This window comes from Rhipicephalus microplus, chromosome X (genome assembly GCF_043290135.1).
Source record: "Rhipicephalus microplus isolate Deutch F79 chromosome X, USDA_Rmic, whole genome shotgun sequence".
NCBI classification, from domain to species: Eukaryota; Metazoa; Arthropoda; class Arachnida; order Ixodida; family Ixodidae; genus Rhipicephalus; species Rhipicephalus microplus.
Window position 1 is genome coordinate 347,284,667 of NC_134710.1, and position 17,463 is coordinate 347,302,129.

Below are 17,463 nucleotides of genomic sequence, written 5' to 3' on the forward strand. Positions count from 1 at the left end.
ACGCCTGCAACGCTAAGCTTACGGCACCCGCAAGCTTTGCATACGGTATTACAAAACTCTCTATTTTGTACAATATTCACCTCAGCCGCATCTGGAGTATGAATGATGACCACGGGCATCGGGCCGAGATACACCTTGAACGTTTTCCATTGGTACTGTCGGGTCAGCTCGTTCACAATAGTCAAGAAACCTGCGTAGATCGCAAGATCGAATATCGACCAGTATATTCACGCGTTGTTTGAAACCATAGGTCTCAAGAGAATTAGCTCTTAGAAAAAATAAATAGTTACACGCAGCAGAGTGCGTGAGCTGAACGACCATTTTGCTACGGCTGCTCGGCACTCTACCATCAGAGCGTCAACACTGACAATGATCCCCTCCCACTTGCAGTTCCCCAACCCCTTTCTCTCTTACACCTTCAGTGGTTGTGCAGGTAATTTTAGTCAGCATTCCTTAATTCCTCCATGAATATAGGTCCTTTCTCGAATGTTATGACCTAATGCGCCGTTTTGAGATCCCTGGGCAATTCACGTGACGTCATCGTTGTTAAAGGCGTAAGTTGCCGAAGATGACTGCATGCAAGATGGAGTTTAGCTGCACCTTAGAAATCTCGTGTGATCTTGTTTCTACTCTCGTGAACATAGTTGCCTTGGCTAGCTTGTTTGCCTGTACTATTCTTGCTTTTTTTCATTGTAGTTGGATTTAAATAAATCTATATTGATTTAGATAATATACACACTCAAAACCCTTCTGCCGTGTGCTGTAATGAATGACTTAAAATAGGCAAATAATATATGAATGCACGATATTCGTTACCGTAAAGCGACATGTCAAAGCGCGTAAGTATACTTCTTAGCGTAGGTGAGAGTGTGGAAGCACGAAAATTGCATAATAAAAAAATCGCTGGTGTGAATTATTATGTTCCTAGAAAAAAGATAAAAAAGCACAAAAAGGCACACACACACATACACACACTCAAGCTGCTTACAACAAACTCTTGGTTGGATTTTTACGATACCAACGCTACCTATTTCTTCATTATTATTGCAACGTCAGTGCTCATAAGTCCAAAAAGTAAACACTTTCAAAAAATTTTCACTGCTTAAAAATCAATAATATTGTTTGATGTATTACTATTCATACTTTCTTGTCAGAGCCGTTGACGACATGCTTACGCGCATTTCCCTCATTGGGAAGAAGGGGGAAGTGTGAGTAAGCAAGAGGCAATTTTCTTATTAAAATTTTTATTGTTATTTCTTCATGGCCCCGCATCGAGCAGCTCAATAATGTAAAAATAAAATATGGTCTCACTACAGAGCTCCAAGGACCCCTTAATAAGTGGTGGAAAGGCTCGAGCTAAGGGAGTTTTCTACACACGCTTCTCATTTTTTGTCCGACTCGGTGCGGCGTCGTTCTCGTTCGTTTCAATCACCTAAATAGACCCAAATGCTCTTAGTAAGGCCACTGTAAATTTCTATCGGCCTTGACGAAGTGATTATTCCTGAGAACATGAAGTATCAGCTCGCGAATTGTCGAGATCACATCTCGCACAGCCAAATTGAAAAACAATCAGCAGCTACTAATGAGCAAAGCTGTCAATTTTGCAATTAAACAGCACAAGAAAAGCGACCTGCTTAAGTTTGGCAAAACAAATGTTCTCAGTTAAGGGTTTACACTGAAGAACTCGTGCTACAAATTTTTCTGTATAATATCGCAAAAGTAAGTTTCCATATCACAGAAAACAAGAAAATAATAAATAACTATTAGAGCCTAGAAATGTAATATAGCTTCGAACAATTTATGGGTCGAAGGCAAGCACTTTAGTATTGTCATTTTTCATTTAAGCCGGCATGCCGAAACAGGAAATAAAAGAGCATTCTGTGCCAATGGTGTTTAGGCTTCTGCATGTAGGTATATCATCATGTGGTAAGTTTTGAGACATACTGCAGCGTTGCTTTTAGGTGCGCAGCACTTCGATGATACGGCCTTGTCGTTCGTTCATACACCTCTTATGATGTGGTCACGCTGACAGCAGAGAGCTCAATAGAGGCCGTAACAAGGCTAGCAGTAATCAAACCACGGTTAACAGGAGGGAACAAGATTTAGAATGATATATTTAAAAAGAGAAGTAAGAGGTAATTTCAACACATCATTTAAAATTGCGAAAACGTTTGCAAACATGAAGCTCACTCCAGTGAGGTTGAGAGAGAGCGCCATCACATGGCCGAGCAAGTGAATGGCCGTACCCCCTGCGCTGCGATGTGAGTACATTTTATGGAGGAAACAACAGCCCGGCCGTAGTGTAGCCAGGTGGTGGCACACCAGACCCTTGCCCACCTCCTCGGCCAATATTTTTTTGCCATAGCATACAGGGCGAAGTTCAATGCTTCCTATTCGGAAGCGCCGTTCTCTTTCAAGGTTGCTGCGCATTACTTTCGTTTTCTGCAGAATAATTAAGACCTATCATTCTTGTCTAACTGTAATTTGTCCCATTAGTTATCCAGCGGTGAAATGGCATCAGTATGTGCAATACTTTCGTTTTCTGCAGAATAATTAAGACCTATCATTCTTGGGTAACTGTAATTTGTCCCATTAGTTATTCAGCAGTGAAATGGCATCAGTACCTGATGCATCAGTACATGATGAGAGTACTAAGGTATTCTTCATAAACTCGTATCCCTAACTCTTCCCATTCTAGGCCTCTGAAAACCTCCTGCAAGCACGTGGTAAATAGCATTGGGGAGGTCGCATCCCCTTGACTTTCACCATTATTTATTGGAATTCTGTCGCTTTCTTTATGAAGCAGTGTGGTGCTAGTTAGTCCGCTGAAGATTTCTTCTAGGATGCATATATATATATATATATATATATATATATATATATATATATATATATATATATATATATATATATATATATATATATATATATGTACATATATATATATATATATATATATATATATATATATATATATATATATATATATATATATATATATATATATATGTATATATATATATATATATATAAATATATATATATATATATATATATATATATATATATATATATATATATATATTTATATATATATGCTACGTTGAGGCACTAAATCTGCAGTTTCTGCATGTCTGCTGATATATCAACTGAAGCAAAGGCTTTCATGAAGGCTATGCATAGTGATTCGGTGTATTTTGGGCATTTCTCTACCAACAGATTGATAGTATGAATGTGGTCGATTGTTGAGTAGCCTGTACGAAATCCTTCTTGATTCAATGTTTGGTTGCATTATAAAGTTCTCCTACTTCTGTTAACAATACCTTTGTAAATAGCTTGTATACGACGGAGAGCGAGCTGATCGCCCTGTAATTGTTCAAGTACTTGTCATCCCCTTTCTCATGCATTGAGATGATGCTAGTATTCTTCTAAGATTTTGGCACCCTACCAGTCAGAAGACACTTCGTAAACAGGGTGGCTAGTTTTTCCAACACATTCTGTTCTTTGTCTTTCAGCAGGTCTGATGTTGCCTGATCCTCACCAGCAGCTTTGCCTCTGTATTCTCTCCAAGGCTTTCCTGACTACTTAGGACAGGTAGTAACCGTGGAGAGGAACCGCAATATTCAAGTATCTAGACGAACAGGAATGGGGTGGAGCACATTTGGAAAGCATTCTGGAATGGTGACTGGTAGACTACCACTATCGCTCAAGAGGAAGATATATATAACAGCTAGATTTTGCCAGTACTTACCTACAGAGGAGATTGATAGATTTATATGTGAGGTTGAACGTCCGCATAACCGCCACATGATTGTGAGAGACGCCGTAGTAGAGGGCTATGGAATTGCCCCGCTGCGGTGGCCTAATAGATAAGGTACTCGGCTGCTGACCCGCAGATCACGGGATTGAATCCCGGCTGCGGCGGCTGCATTTACGATGGAGGCGGAAATGTTGTAGGCCTGTGTGCTCAGATTTGGGGGCATGTTAAGAACCTCAGGTGGTCGAAATTTCCGGAGCCCTCCACTACGGCGTCTCTCATACTCGTATGGTGGTTATGGGACGTTAAACCCCACATATCTATTTAAAGGGCTATGAAAATTCACAGAGAAGGCAAGCGGGTGAGGGGGAAACAGAAAGTTAGGTGGGCAGATGAGATTAAGCAGTTTGCATGAGGTACATGAGATGCAAGAGGAGCTTGACAAAAAGTTAGGAACAGTGCTCAAAGGAACTGTTGCAATCTTTAGTGTTTGCAATATTACGGTCACAAAAGATAGTAAGTGCCCAAGAAAGTTAGTAACAGGTCGTGTTACTAAATATATACTTGTATTTAGAAGATTGATACTATTTAGCTTTTTTTATTTAGAGTGCACACTTAATGTTAAATGATTCGGACGTGAACAGACATGCGGTTCAAGATTAACGAATGCCTCAATGTGCAAGAGTGTGGGCCTCATGAGTCAACTTATGTTGCAGGTGAATTAAAACGCCAGATCAAATTTCACGCATGGATGATCCTCCTTCTCATGCGTTTATTCTCTACTAACTTCTTCTTGTCTGGCTGAAATTCGGCACAGTCTAAAGTAGCACAGTCTAGAGTAAAACATTATATGTTGTAAGTTTTGCTTCAACCGCGGTTATCTAGGGTGCCATTTTATACAAGCATCCAACAGCTAAAAAGAGTTCAACAACTAAACTATTAGCAACATTGTTCGACAAAATATCTTCTTCCAACCAGACACCAAGAAACTTTTGCACTTTAACTCTGGTTAAATCTTGCCCTTGAATAGCTAGAACAATATTTCGGTTGAGTTGTTTGTTGAGAGCACGAAATATGACATAGTTTGTCTTTGGTACATTAACTGCAGTATATTTTTGCTTAGCCAAGTAGAGAGCAACGCAAGGCACTCGCTGGTCTTACTTTCCAAATCAGTTAAATCAATGGATTAAAATAAACTATTTGTGCCGTCGGTATACATAATAATTTCAGGAGAGTTTCGTATAGTAAAAATAATGTTAATATAAGCAAGAAGAGTGTGTGTTTTATCATAGGTGTATGTGGAACATTAGTATCATGGACAAGGTCAATAGGCTCTTCAGAACACCCAGCATTTACGAAAGGTGCATTTTCGCTTTTACAGCCTGCTATGTCGTGAAGGTGAAGCAAAGACAGGCTTGGTACTACCTTGCGGCGGTTCAGTTGGAAATCTTTTTCTACATTGACACCAAATCTACTCTTTTGAAACTTTATGCTTATCCTACTGACAAATTACGCTATGCAACAATATAAATGCTAAATTTTAACTTAGACCGCTACACGGCGAAAAATAGGCCGCAGTATCAGTCAACATACTGTTTTTCCCAAATTTGCCACAATATTTTCGCAATATTTTCCCTTCATTTGCTCTCGAGGGCTTTTTTTATTTATTATAGGTGCGTAAAAAACAGAAACTGTAAAAATATAACTGGCGAAAAAATGCTTACTTTTCAACAAATTGATCAACGTGCAGCATTGTGCAATTTTTCGCCAAAGTGAAAAGGAAAGAAAATTAACTCACAAATGAAAAAGCTGTCGTTGTCATCAAAGGTACCGCCTTGAAATAATAAAAAAAAACTATTTTGTAATAAATACTCAAGCCTATATTAGTATATAAAATATTTAGCGTGACGTAGTTTGCCTTAGGAGCCCAAAGTAGGACGTGCCCTCTAGGAAACAAAATTCGTTTGCGAAAGATAACGCCTCAATAACTACTTCTCCCATTCACGTAGACCTGCACAATTTTGCTCAGCGTGATTGGCAATGTTCAAAAGTTTGCTGGGTATGCATGATATATATATATATATATATCTACATATAGAGTGCGGAAAAACCTAGAAATAATTATACTTCTGTGCTAGCTCTGTTTTATTTCTTAAAATGAGATTGATGTGCCATCGGTTACATTTTGTTACGTTTGTTTACGCTATGAAACGCAAGTGATTGTTATTTGTTTGCTTTGTGTTATATGCTGATATTTACGTCTTTTGTACTCTCCTGCGAAAATCCATCCAGGCGATTGCAGTACCTATATTTATTGATCGATTGATTTGTGGGGTTTAACAACCCAAAACCACAATTTGATTATGAGAGACGCCGTAGTGGAGGGCTCCGGAAATTTTGACCACCTGGGGTTCTTTAACGTGCACCCAAATCTGAGTACACGGGCCAACAACATTTCCGCCTCCATCGGAAATGCAGCCGCCACTGCCGGGATTTGATCCCGCTACCTGCAGTACATATATATATATATATATATATATATATATATATATATATATATATATATATATATATATATATATATATATATATATATATATGCTGAGAGTAACATTTCAGTGGGCCAGTTTGTCTGTGAAGATATGGGATGTAGCTTAACGAGAGCGATGTCAACAAGGGTAAATAAATTTATTTCCCATCAATTTCACGAGAATCCCTTCTTCAGGGGATGAGTTAGTCTAACTCATCCCTTGATGAAAAGAGGAACCTTCCCGAAACTGTTGGAAATTGGAAATTATAAATATTTATTTCTCCCTGTTCACAACGCTCTCGTTGCGCTATATATATATATATATATATATATTGTAAATATTGTGGTAAACACGTGCGTAAAACCGAGCTCGCATTTCTTCCCGTAATTTATTAACGAGAGTCTCGTGAATCTCATACTGCCAGACTTGGTGCCCTTAGGTTGTATACGAGCGACCAATGGTCAGCTGCCAGCTCATAATAAGTTCACGTGCTACGTGACACCAAACAGGCTCGAAAAGAGTGTGCCACACTTGCCGCCATGGCTACTGGGGGCGCTGACTGACACTTCCACGCGCTCAAATTCACATATATACCCAATGAAGTGGCAGGGGGGGATAGCCGCTGTGGTAGTTTAGTGGTAGGGCATCAAATGCGTTATTCGAATGTCGTGCAATTACATTACAATTCGGGGTAATATCTTCCCCTACACATATATATATATATATATATATATATATATATATATATATATATATATATATATATATATATATATATATATATATATTGTAATGAATCTGAATAACGGACGCTCTGCTGGTAATGAAGACGACGATGATGATCGGTGGCTGCAGTAGTAGCTCGCGCAGGCTGCTCGCCATTAGCCAGACCTGCCTGATAAAGGACATTTTGCCAAGTTACGTCTGAACCTTTCTTGACGTACAACACCTCTATTTTAAGTGGTGGAGGAGCCGGGGTTCCCATCAACCTGGAACTTCGAAATCGGACGCTACCCTCATTGTTCACCATGACTGCTCCTAGCCCTTCTCAAGCTGCCTTACCAACGACAGTCTACTGTACTGGCGCGCCTCGGCAACGCGACCCACCAATTTTTCGCGGCAACGACGAACAAGACGTCGAGGACTGGCTCGTCGACTACGAAATCGTAAGCGCTTCCAACAAGTGGAACGCCTGCGACCAGCTCACAAACGTGCGCTTTTACCTCGATGATGTGGCCAGCCTCTGGTTCAAGAACCACGAAGGCGAAATTACCAACTACTCCGCCTTCAAGACCACCATCGCCGCGGTCTTCAGTCGTCCCGCCGTGCGCCGGCTTCGCGCGGAACAGCGTCTCCGTACTCGAGTCCAGCACAGGGACGAGACCTTTACGAGTTACATTGAAGATGTCTTGTCTCTTTGCAAGCGCGTCGATGCATCCTTAACCGAACGCGACAAAATCAAGCACTTCATCAAAGGAGTTGACGACGACACCTTCCAGATGCTCGTGGCTCGAAATCCACAGACCTTCACCGATGTTGTCCAGCTCTGTCAGGAGTACGACGAGTTGCGTAAGCAGCGTGTCTCGACGCGCAGGGCCGCAGAAGATACGGCTGAAGTTTCCGCCCTCGTACACGACGTCGCTGCTGATCACACCGTCTTACTGCCCCAAATCAAACAATTCATTCGTGAGGAAGTTGCGTGTCAGCTTTCTCTTGTGGCCGAAGCATCCGCGCCAGTGACCTCATTAGACCCACGTCTGATTGGTTTGTAGGGTTTAACGTCCCAAAACCACCATATGATTATGAGAGACGCCGTAGTGGAGGGCTCCGGAAATTTCGACCACCTTGGGTTCTTTAACGTGCGCCCAAATCTGAGCACACGGGCCTACAACATTTCCGCCTCCCCCGGAAATGCAGCCGCCGCAGCCGGGAATCGAACCCGCGACCTGCGGGTCAGCAGCCGAGTACCTTAGCCACTAGACCACCGCGTCGGGGCGTTAGACCCACGTCTACGCCAGGTCATCGAGACACAGGTCACGCAGGCACTGCCTCCATCGCCATCTGTCCCTACGCCGCTGACCTACGCTGCCGTCGTTGCTAGACCCCCAGCCCCACCTATCTCTGGCGCATACCGGGGCACCGGGTCCTCCTACCTTACGACGCTGCCTACATACACGGCACCCCATCCCGTTTCGCCCCCTGCACCTTCTGTCGTTAACCCATGGCGCACCTTGGATAATCGACCCATCTGTTTCGCTTGCGGTTTCGTGGGACATATAGCACGCTACTGTCGCCGTCGCAACTTCCAGCCTCCAGACCATGGGAATTCTGCAAATTGCCAGGCTGCCCAGAATCCCCAGCGACCATCTTCTCCTATCACCGACTCATTGTCCCCACGACGCCCCGTCGATTCTCACCGGTCATTACCACCCCGTCGCCGATCTGTCTCCCCGATGCTTCGGTGCAAGAGCCCCGCTCGAGAGGAAAACTGACAGCCGCAGTTCCGGAGGCAAGAACTGCGTCGCCGTCGAACTTTCAAAGACCTCCTCTTTGTCCGACCAACGAAATTGATGTGCTAGTAGAAGGTGTTGCTCTACGTGCATTTGTCGACACAGGCGCCGTCGTTTCTGTGATTAGTGAAAAACTGTGTCGCGATTTGAGAAAAGTTACAACGCCGCTTACGAATCTTGCTCTGCGTACAGCCCCCTCCCATTTCATCGCGCCGACAGCTCAGTGCACAGCAAGCGTTCTTATTCAAGATGTTTGGTACGCCGTCAACTTTGTTGTTCTCCCACGTTCATCTTACGACGTCATACTAGGATGGGATTTCCTTTCTACCCATCAGGCCCTCGTCGACTGCGCTCGTGCTGAACTCACGTTGACGAATCCGTGCCTTGATATCGACCACCACAGTCCCTCGAAAGTGTTTGCCGCAGCTGACGTCCACATCGCGCCGTTGTCCGCCATCCTAGTGCCTGTGTTTTCCCCTGCTGCCACTAACTCAACGCTCCTGTTCCAACGAACTATAGCTAGTGTGCAACACCGAACCATCGTCCTCCCGTTTGCCGTCATCAACTTTTCCAGTGGTTCGGCGGTGCTTTATGCGTGCAACGTTTCTGCTTGTCCATACATCCTGCTACGCGGTGAGTGTCTGGGAAGCCTCGAGACCTTAAATTGTATTTTCGAAGACCTGATCTATCCAGACAAGCCATTTTTACCGACTTGTGCCATTGCACCCGCAACTGACGCCAATGAACCTATGGATGTATTCCGCAAGTCCATTGGTTGTAACCTCACGCCTGGGCAGCAAAAACAGCTGATCAAGCTCCTACAGCGTTTTCGAGCCTCGTTTGACCACAATCAGCCTTCCTTAGGTCGAGCGTCATCTGTTGTTCACCGTATATATACCGGTCAAGAGACGCCATTACGGCAGCGTCCATATCGTGTGTCAACTACCGAACGCCGTGCCATCAATGAACAGGTTGATGACATGCTGACACGTGGCATAATCGAACCGTCAAGCAGTCCCTGGGCCTCTCCAGTTGTGTTGGTGAAGAAGATGGACGGATCCATCAGGTTTTGCGTGGACTACCGGCGTCTCAACAGAATCATGCGCAAGGATGTCTATCCGCTGCCACGCATTGACGATGCCTTGGACTGCCTACAGGGAGCCGAATTTTTCTCTTCTTTAGATCTGCGCTCTGGATACTCGCAGGTACCCATGGCAGAGGCCGATCGTGAAAAAACTGCTTTCATCACGCCCGACGGGCTTTATGAACTCACAGTCATGCCCTTCGGCCTCTGCAACGCGCCAGCTACTTTCGAGCGGATGATGGACTCTATCCTTCGAGGCCTCAAATGGAACGTTTGCCTTTGTTATTTAGATGATATTGTCGTCTTTTCAACTGATTTCGCAACCCATTTAACCCGCCTCGAGAAAGTCCTCGCGTGTATTACTGCCGCGGGGCTGCAACTGAATCTGAAGAAGTGCAATTTCGCCGCTCGAAAGCTTACGATCCTTGGCCACGTGGTTTCAAAAAACGGCATTCTTCCTGACCCTGCCAAACTTACAGCCGTTTCAGCGTTTCCCAAACCGACCACCATGAAAGAGCTCCGAAGCTTCATAGGCCTTTGCTCTTACTTCCGGCGCTTCATCCGCAATTTCGCGACGATCATCGCTCCTTTGACCAAGCTCCTCGCCGGCTCTAGAGACCTTTCAGCCTGGTCTGCCACCTGTCACGACTCTTTCAATGAACTGCGCCGCCTCCTCACGTCGCCGCCTATTCTGCGACACTACGACCCATCGGCACCCACAGAGATCCACACCGACGCTAGTGGTGTCGGGCTAGGCGCTATTCTTGCACAGAAGAAAGACGGCTTCCAAGAGTACGTGGGTGCCTACGCAAGCCGAACTCTTAGCAAAGCCGAAACCAACTATTCTGTCACTGAAAAGGAATGCCTCACCATTATTTGGGCGATAGAGAAATTTCGACCTTACGTTTACGGGCGCCTTTTTGACGTCGTGACTGACCACTACGCCCTCTGCTGCTAGTCGTCACTGAAGGATCCAAGCGGTCGCCTCGCCCGATGGGCATTACGCCTCCAAGAATATAATATTCGCGTGGTCTATCGCTCCGGCCGGAAACATTCGGACGCAGACGCCCTATCCCGTTCGCCTCTACCCCCTGACCCGGACTGCTGCGAAAGTCTAACCTGTGATGCCAATGCCGTCACCATCGCCGACATGCCATCTGAGCAACACAAGGACCCTTGGGTTGCTTCGATTCTAGACATCCTGGCTGGGCGGACGGCTTCCCCCCCTTCTCGCACGTTGCGTCGGCAAGTCGAGCACTTCGCCACTCGCGACGACGTGCTGTACTGACGCAACTACGCACCCGGTGGACGTCAGTGGCTACTCGTCATTCCACGTCATCTGCGATCCGAAATTTGTTCCACGTTTCATGACAACCCCCAATGTGGCCACGCAGGTTTCCTGAAGACTTATTCTCGCATAGGTCTCCGATATTACTGGCGTGGCATGTACCGTTTTATACGACAATACGTTCGGGCCTGCTCGACGTGCCCGAGACGAAAAACTCCCCCTTGTCACGCCAGCGGTACCTTGCTACCCTTACCATGCCCATCCCGACCATTCGACCGCGTCGGCATTGATATCTATGGTCCCCTTCCCAACACCGCTGACGGTAACCGCTGGATCATAGTTGCCGTCGACCATCTCACGCGGTATGCCGAAACTTCATCCCTTCCCTCGTCTACAGCAAAAGACGTTGCGACTTTCGTTCTTCACAACATCGTATTACGTCATGGAGCACCTCGGGAGTTACTGAGCGATCGTGGTCGCGTATTCTTGTCAGACGTCATCACAGCATTGCTGCGTGAGTGCCACGTCGTTCACCGCACTACAAGCGCCTATCATCCCCAGACCAATGGAATGACAGAGCACTTCAACCGCACCCTTGGTGACATGCTGTCTATGTATATCTCGTCAGACCACTCCAATTGGGACCGAGTGCTCCCGTTTATCACGTTCGCTTATAATACCGCCATTCAAAGCACTACTGGGTTCTCTACTTTTTTCCTCTTTTACGGACGCGAACCTTCTTGCACTATGGACACCATTCTTTCGTACAAACCTGACTCCTCAGAGTCCACGACTTTGTCTCAAGCCGCTACATACGCTGAAGAATGCCGCCAACTGGCAAGATCATTCACAACCCAAGACCAAGGACGCCAAAAGCACCACCATGACGCATCAAATAACACTACTTCCTACGATCCAGGTTCACTCGTCTGGCTGCATGTCCCTTCTGCTACACCTGGCCTTTCTACCAAGTTGGTCCCCAAGTATCACGGCCCATATCGTGTGCTACAAAAAACGTCACTGGTGAATTACCTCATCGAGCCACTGGAACCATCTTCTGACTAACGTCGTCGTGGCCAGGAAATTGTCCACGTCTCGAGACTTGAGCCCTGCTACGACCTTCCCGTGTTTACTTGTCCATAGGTCGTCAGGATGGATCCTTATTTCGCGGGGAGTAATTGTAATGAATCTGAATAACGGACGCTCTGCTGGTAATGAAGACGACGATGATGATCGGTGGCTGCAGTAGTAGCTCGCGCAGGCCGCTCGCCATTAGCCAGACCTGCCTGATAAAGGACATTTTGCCAAGCTACGTCTGAACCTTTCTCGACGTACAACACCTCTATTTTAATATATATATATATATAAATATATATTAATATATATATATATATATATATATATATATATATATATATATATATATATATATATATATATATATATATATATATATATATATATATATATATATATATATATATAGTTATTTTTTCACCCACTTTTCTTTTTTCTCATTTACATTACAATTGGCCTAATAACTTCCCCTATACCTTCGTTGGCATTATTGTCTGTTAGATCTCAGTAATATTGTGTGAAATACGAAAAACGAGCCCTTAAGTATACACCTGTTACCCTTATATACATACCTAAATATAATGGAAAGAAAAGTGGGTGACAAAATAACCAGCCGTGAGCAGGAATCGAACCTACGGCCTTCGAATAACGCGTTCGATGCTCTAACCACTGAGCTATATGTGTGTATATATATATATATATATATATATATATATATATATATATATATATATATATATATATATATATATGATATATATATCACATATATATATATATATATCACATATATATATATATAAATATATATATATATATATATATATATATGATATATATATCACATATATATGTATATATTTATATATATATATGTGTGTGTGTGTGTGTGTGTGATCTAACAGGCAATAATGCCAAGGAATGTATAGGGGAAGTTATTAGAACAAATGGAATGTAAATAAGAAGACAGAAAAGTGGGTGAAAAAATAACCAGCCATGAGCAGGAATCGAACCTACGACCTTCGAATAAGGCGTTCGATGCTCTAACCACTGAGCTATGACAGATCAGTATACACTAAGCTATCAGTGAGCTATCACTGATAGTGATATCAGTGATAGTGATATCAGTGAGCTACCACTCAGCTATCACAGCGGCCGCTGTGATAGCTCAGTGGTTAGAGCGTCGAACGCGTTATTCGTAGGTCGTATGTTCGAATCCAGCTCACGGCTGCCTATTTTTTCACCCACTTTTCTTTCTTATTATTGACATTAAATTTGTTCTAATAACTTCCCCTATATATTCCTTGGCATTGTTGTGTGCTAGATCTCATTATTATTGTGTCGAAACACGGTAAAACGAGCCCTTAGGTATACACTTCGTTTCCTTATATACATATATATATATATATATATATATATATATATATATATATATATATATATATATATATATATATGTGTGTGTGTGTGTGTAGGTATAATGCGTAATTGTTTTTTTTTCACTTGATATTGGGTAACACAACTACAGCCAGGCGATTTTGTGGGTATTTCTACAACGAGTGGCTTTATGCTTATCTATGCTCCACCGAGGTGGTGTAGTGGCTAAAGTACTCGACTGCTGACCTGCAGGTCGCGGGATCGAGTCCCGGCTGTGGCGGCTGTATTTTCCATGGAGGCGGGAATGTTTTAGGCCCATGCGCTCCGATTTGGGTGCACGTTAAAGAACCCCAGGTGGTCGAAATTTCCGGAGCCCTCTACTACGACGTCTCTCATAATCATATGGCGGCTTTGGGACGTTAAACCCTACATATCAGTCAATCCATTATGCTTACCTATCAGATCTTTCACAGAGTTCTTGAAGGCCAAACCCGGCAATTAGTCGAGCTCAATGAATCTGAAATAAATTTGCTTGGCACGTGTTTTGCACATCATCGTGATTTACGACAAATTACAGGCTGGAGAGTTGCGCTGATTGTTTACAAATGAATTTGGAAGATTTACTCGAAAAGCTCACTTCGCTTGCCAGAATTATTGACAACACTGTCTGTGTGACGTCATGTTTGGCTTGTGAATGGAAGTGACGCAGCTGATGGCATTGCTACTTTGGCCACTACAGCATTTATTGTGCTGGCCACAAGGCGACGGCGGTGGTGTTTGAAACGGGTATAGCACAGGAATGCTTTCTTCTTTCCTCTGTGGTGTTTGGCTGGTGATTCTCTGGCCTTCACAATTTTTATACTAGTCGCGCGCAGGACGAGTATACAGCTTCGAGTTCTTACCGAATAGTACGTCACACGCAGACAGGGCACCCGGTCGGGTATCGGTTTCAGTCTTGCACCGTTTTGCTTATGAATATTTGTGAATTTGCTGAGCATTTTAGCTTCAAGGATCGTGAAAAGAGTATCTCAGAAATATAAAACCACCATTGCCTTGAAATGATCGAAAAATTGTCAAAATTGGTCTTGAAGGAATAAATACCAATGAAGTGGTCATGTCACACTGGGTATCACTTTTCCCGGCGCGGCTCTCTTAGTAGAGTGTAAAGAATCTCAGTTTCTCACGATGCGCGTACCTTCATTTACCTCTTGCCCAAGATAACTCTTGGGATACCTATCAGCAGTGAACAGACAGGAACGAAAGAGCATTCACATGGGACAAGCGCTGGTTCCATGTGCATGCTTTGCGTCCGCTTGTAATTTTCTGCTTTTTCTGGTGCACTCTTAGCTGTTCATATGCATCACAAGCTATCTCAGTCACCTTTCTTGGCATTCAGATTATGGTCGTCAAGTGATGAGGCTGCATAATTTCTCTACTTAATTTGTTATGTGGAGCAGATTCACTTCAAGCCACACGCACATTTGCTTTGGTAGTTTTTACCGAGTAGCCCCATCTTCCTGCGTTGTGAAGATTGTTGTGTACAACATAATTTTACCATAATACTTTGTATCACGCGCTCGCCGTGAATATTGCCTTGCAAGGCGTATTAACCCTGTAGAATTTCGACGAACGAAAACACACACGTCAAAAATCACCATCTCAGCACCATCTCAGAAAAAAAAGACACTCACCGGCGGTCGCGTCCTTGAGCCCGATTATCTTCCGGTGGGTCCAGTAGGCCTTTACGGAGAACCAAAAAGGAATGCCGTCCCAAGGGCCCGGTATAGGCCTCAGAGCCACCCATATCTTGAGCCACTGCACCAGCGGCCTGACCACGAAGGCCCATGCGAGGAGGGCGACCAGCCAGGGTGATACTCGCGCCAGTAGAACATTGAATTGCGACGACAGTGACGAATACTCCGAAGAGAGTTGCACAAACATGTCTCGGGCAATAGGATATATAGAGGACCAAGAGAGCGAAACGTCGGTGCGTCGTTTTCTCAGTGGGAACACACGTGAAGCACGTTCTACTGAAGACCGATGTACTATACAGAACGTCGAGCAAATTGATTGCGTTTTGTCCTTTTTGGTCGGCGCTAAAAGTTACTCAGCTTTTTGAGCTCGACATCACCGCGTCGCAAAATCTTCCATAGAGCCAGTAAAGAGGAAAATTGTAGGTTCCGAAACTACGAAAATTCGAACGTCTTGCTTGATGACGAAAGTGTGTGCTTAATAACTTGGACAATTCGAAGCAACGTCAATTGGCGGACGATATCCCGTGGCTCATGATATCGCCCATAGGCTGGATGCTGTACGTGAGAACGCTCGGAGGGACTCTCTGCGGGACAAAATCTTGCGCGGAACTGGATAGAAAGCAGTTTTTGTGCAACTGACCCTGGTGCACTTTCGAGCAGTGATACTTAACGCATACGTGCTTGTGGTGCACGCAAGGGTAACCACGACATATGAACAACGGTCGAGTGAGAGCGCCCCCTTTTTTGTGAGTATGCGGGCGCGCAAGCTGCGGTGTGATGCAAAGGCAGATTAGGTCCACGGGGAAAGAAGACGTGCACATTCTCGATTTTCGCTTTTGTTTAAGCTTTCTATTTTTTTATTTTTCGTTTCCCTCCTTCTTCGTATCAGAGTGGCCCCGGTCAAGCAGGTTACTTGGCCAGGGTCAGCGGTAATAAGAATGGCTCCTCTGTTGGTGTTTTTGTTTTTGCGACGTCACTGCGAGAAGGGCTGGCGTGAGAGAACGACACAAGGAGACAAAAGAAAGCGTGTGAAAAACGAACAGGCTAGAAAAAAAGCAAGGGGTGAGAACACCTCAGGGTCAAACTCTGTAAGGGGCAATTAAGATCCCAGTTTAGTTTCTTTATAAAAGACGAGCCGCGTACTTCCGTCAACTGCAATAGCACGTGCATCGTATTGTTACCACCTCAGTCTTTCACACTTAACAGATATTTTTAAAACTAGCAATCGTTATATTTCCCTTTCGCAAGAACTTGTAGCGGCTCATGCAAAAAAAAAAGTTTTACTCATGCATGCATGCGTGTTTCTGCTTGCTCTCATAGAGAGGGAGAGAGAGAGGAAACGTTTTTATCCATAAGAAACGTTTATGGTACTTAACTATTTGCGATCAGCTCATGATAATTTTCTGAGTCATAAGGCATATGCGTGTGACTCAAGCTGTCAAAAGAACTGCCTGCGAAAAGCAGTTATTCCCTACTTTGGTAATTCAGTTCCGGTAGGAATTCCTGGCAACAGCGCCTCTCTTTGGCGGTTTCTGTGAACGTCATGTGGGTTTGCACTACTTCTCTTAAATACGGTCTCTCACTAGACAATGTAAGGCAGTCTTGTTAGTGGAAGGAAGTATAAGGCGAGTCCTCTGTAGTCGAGAATGGGACACGCCAGCAAAGAAAAAAACCCAGGCGGTACTTATTTTTGTGTTTTTTTCCTCACCCGGAAACCCACTCTCTGTTAGTAAAGAGTTTAGAGAAAGGGAGTGTAGGCTACAGAGACGGTGAGTTCCAGGCGCTCACGGCGGGAATCATAGCGTTACTAAAAAATACACTAGAGGGAACCCTTGGGCTAAGGTCTAAAGCAGTTAAAACGTACGGTGCTTCAGCCCGTATGGGAATTATGTGTAGTACACGGACTTGTTTTTAATCTTCATTCTTTCAGGTCCGTTTCACTTCGTGTCTTGAATCCGCTCTACAGCAAGGCGAAGTTCAGCAAAGTTTTAGCAGCATACGCTTCCCCACTTGACTTTTTTAGGCTCACCAACTCTAATGTACTCTTGAAGTTCACAACGGTCGGTTATTTTATCCAAAACAAAG

At 44.1% G+C, this 17,463-nt stretch overlaps 1 protein-coding gene across 1 annotated transcript in view; it reads right to left on the reverse strand.

Moving 5' to 3' along the window:
* LOC119161157 (cytochrome P450 4V2) overlaps positions 1 to 16,167 on the reverse strand; it is a 56,758-nt gene extending 40,591 nt beyond the window's left edge. Inside the window, exons 1-2 of the mRNA XM_037413509.2 lie at positions 15,316 to 16,167; positions 81 to 190 (exon numbers count right to left, since the gene is read on the reverse strand). Of these exons, the coding sequence (XP_037269406.2) occupies positions 81 to 190; positions 15,316 to 15,565 (360 nt within the window). The 5' untranslated portion in view covers positions 15,566 to 16,167. The remainder of the gene's footprint in view (positions 1 to 80; positions 191 to 15,315) is intronic.
* Between the last annotated feature and the right edge of the window lie 1,296 nt (positions 16,168 to 17,463).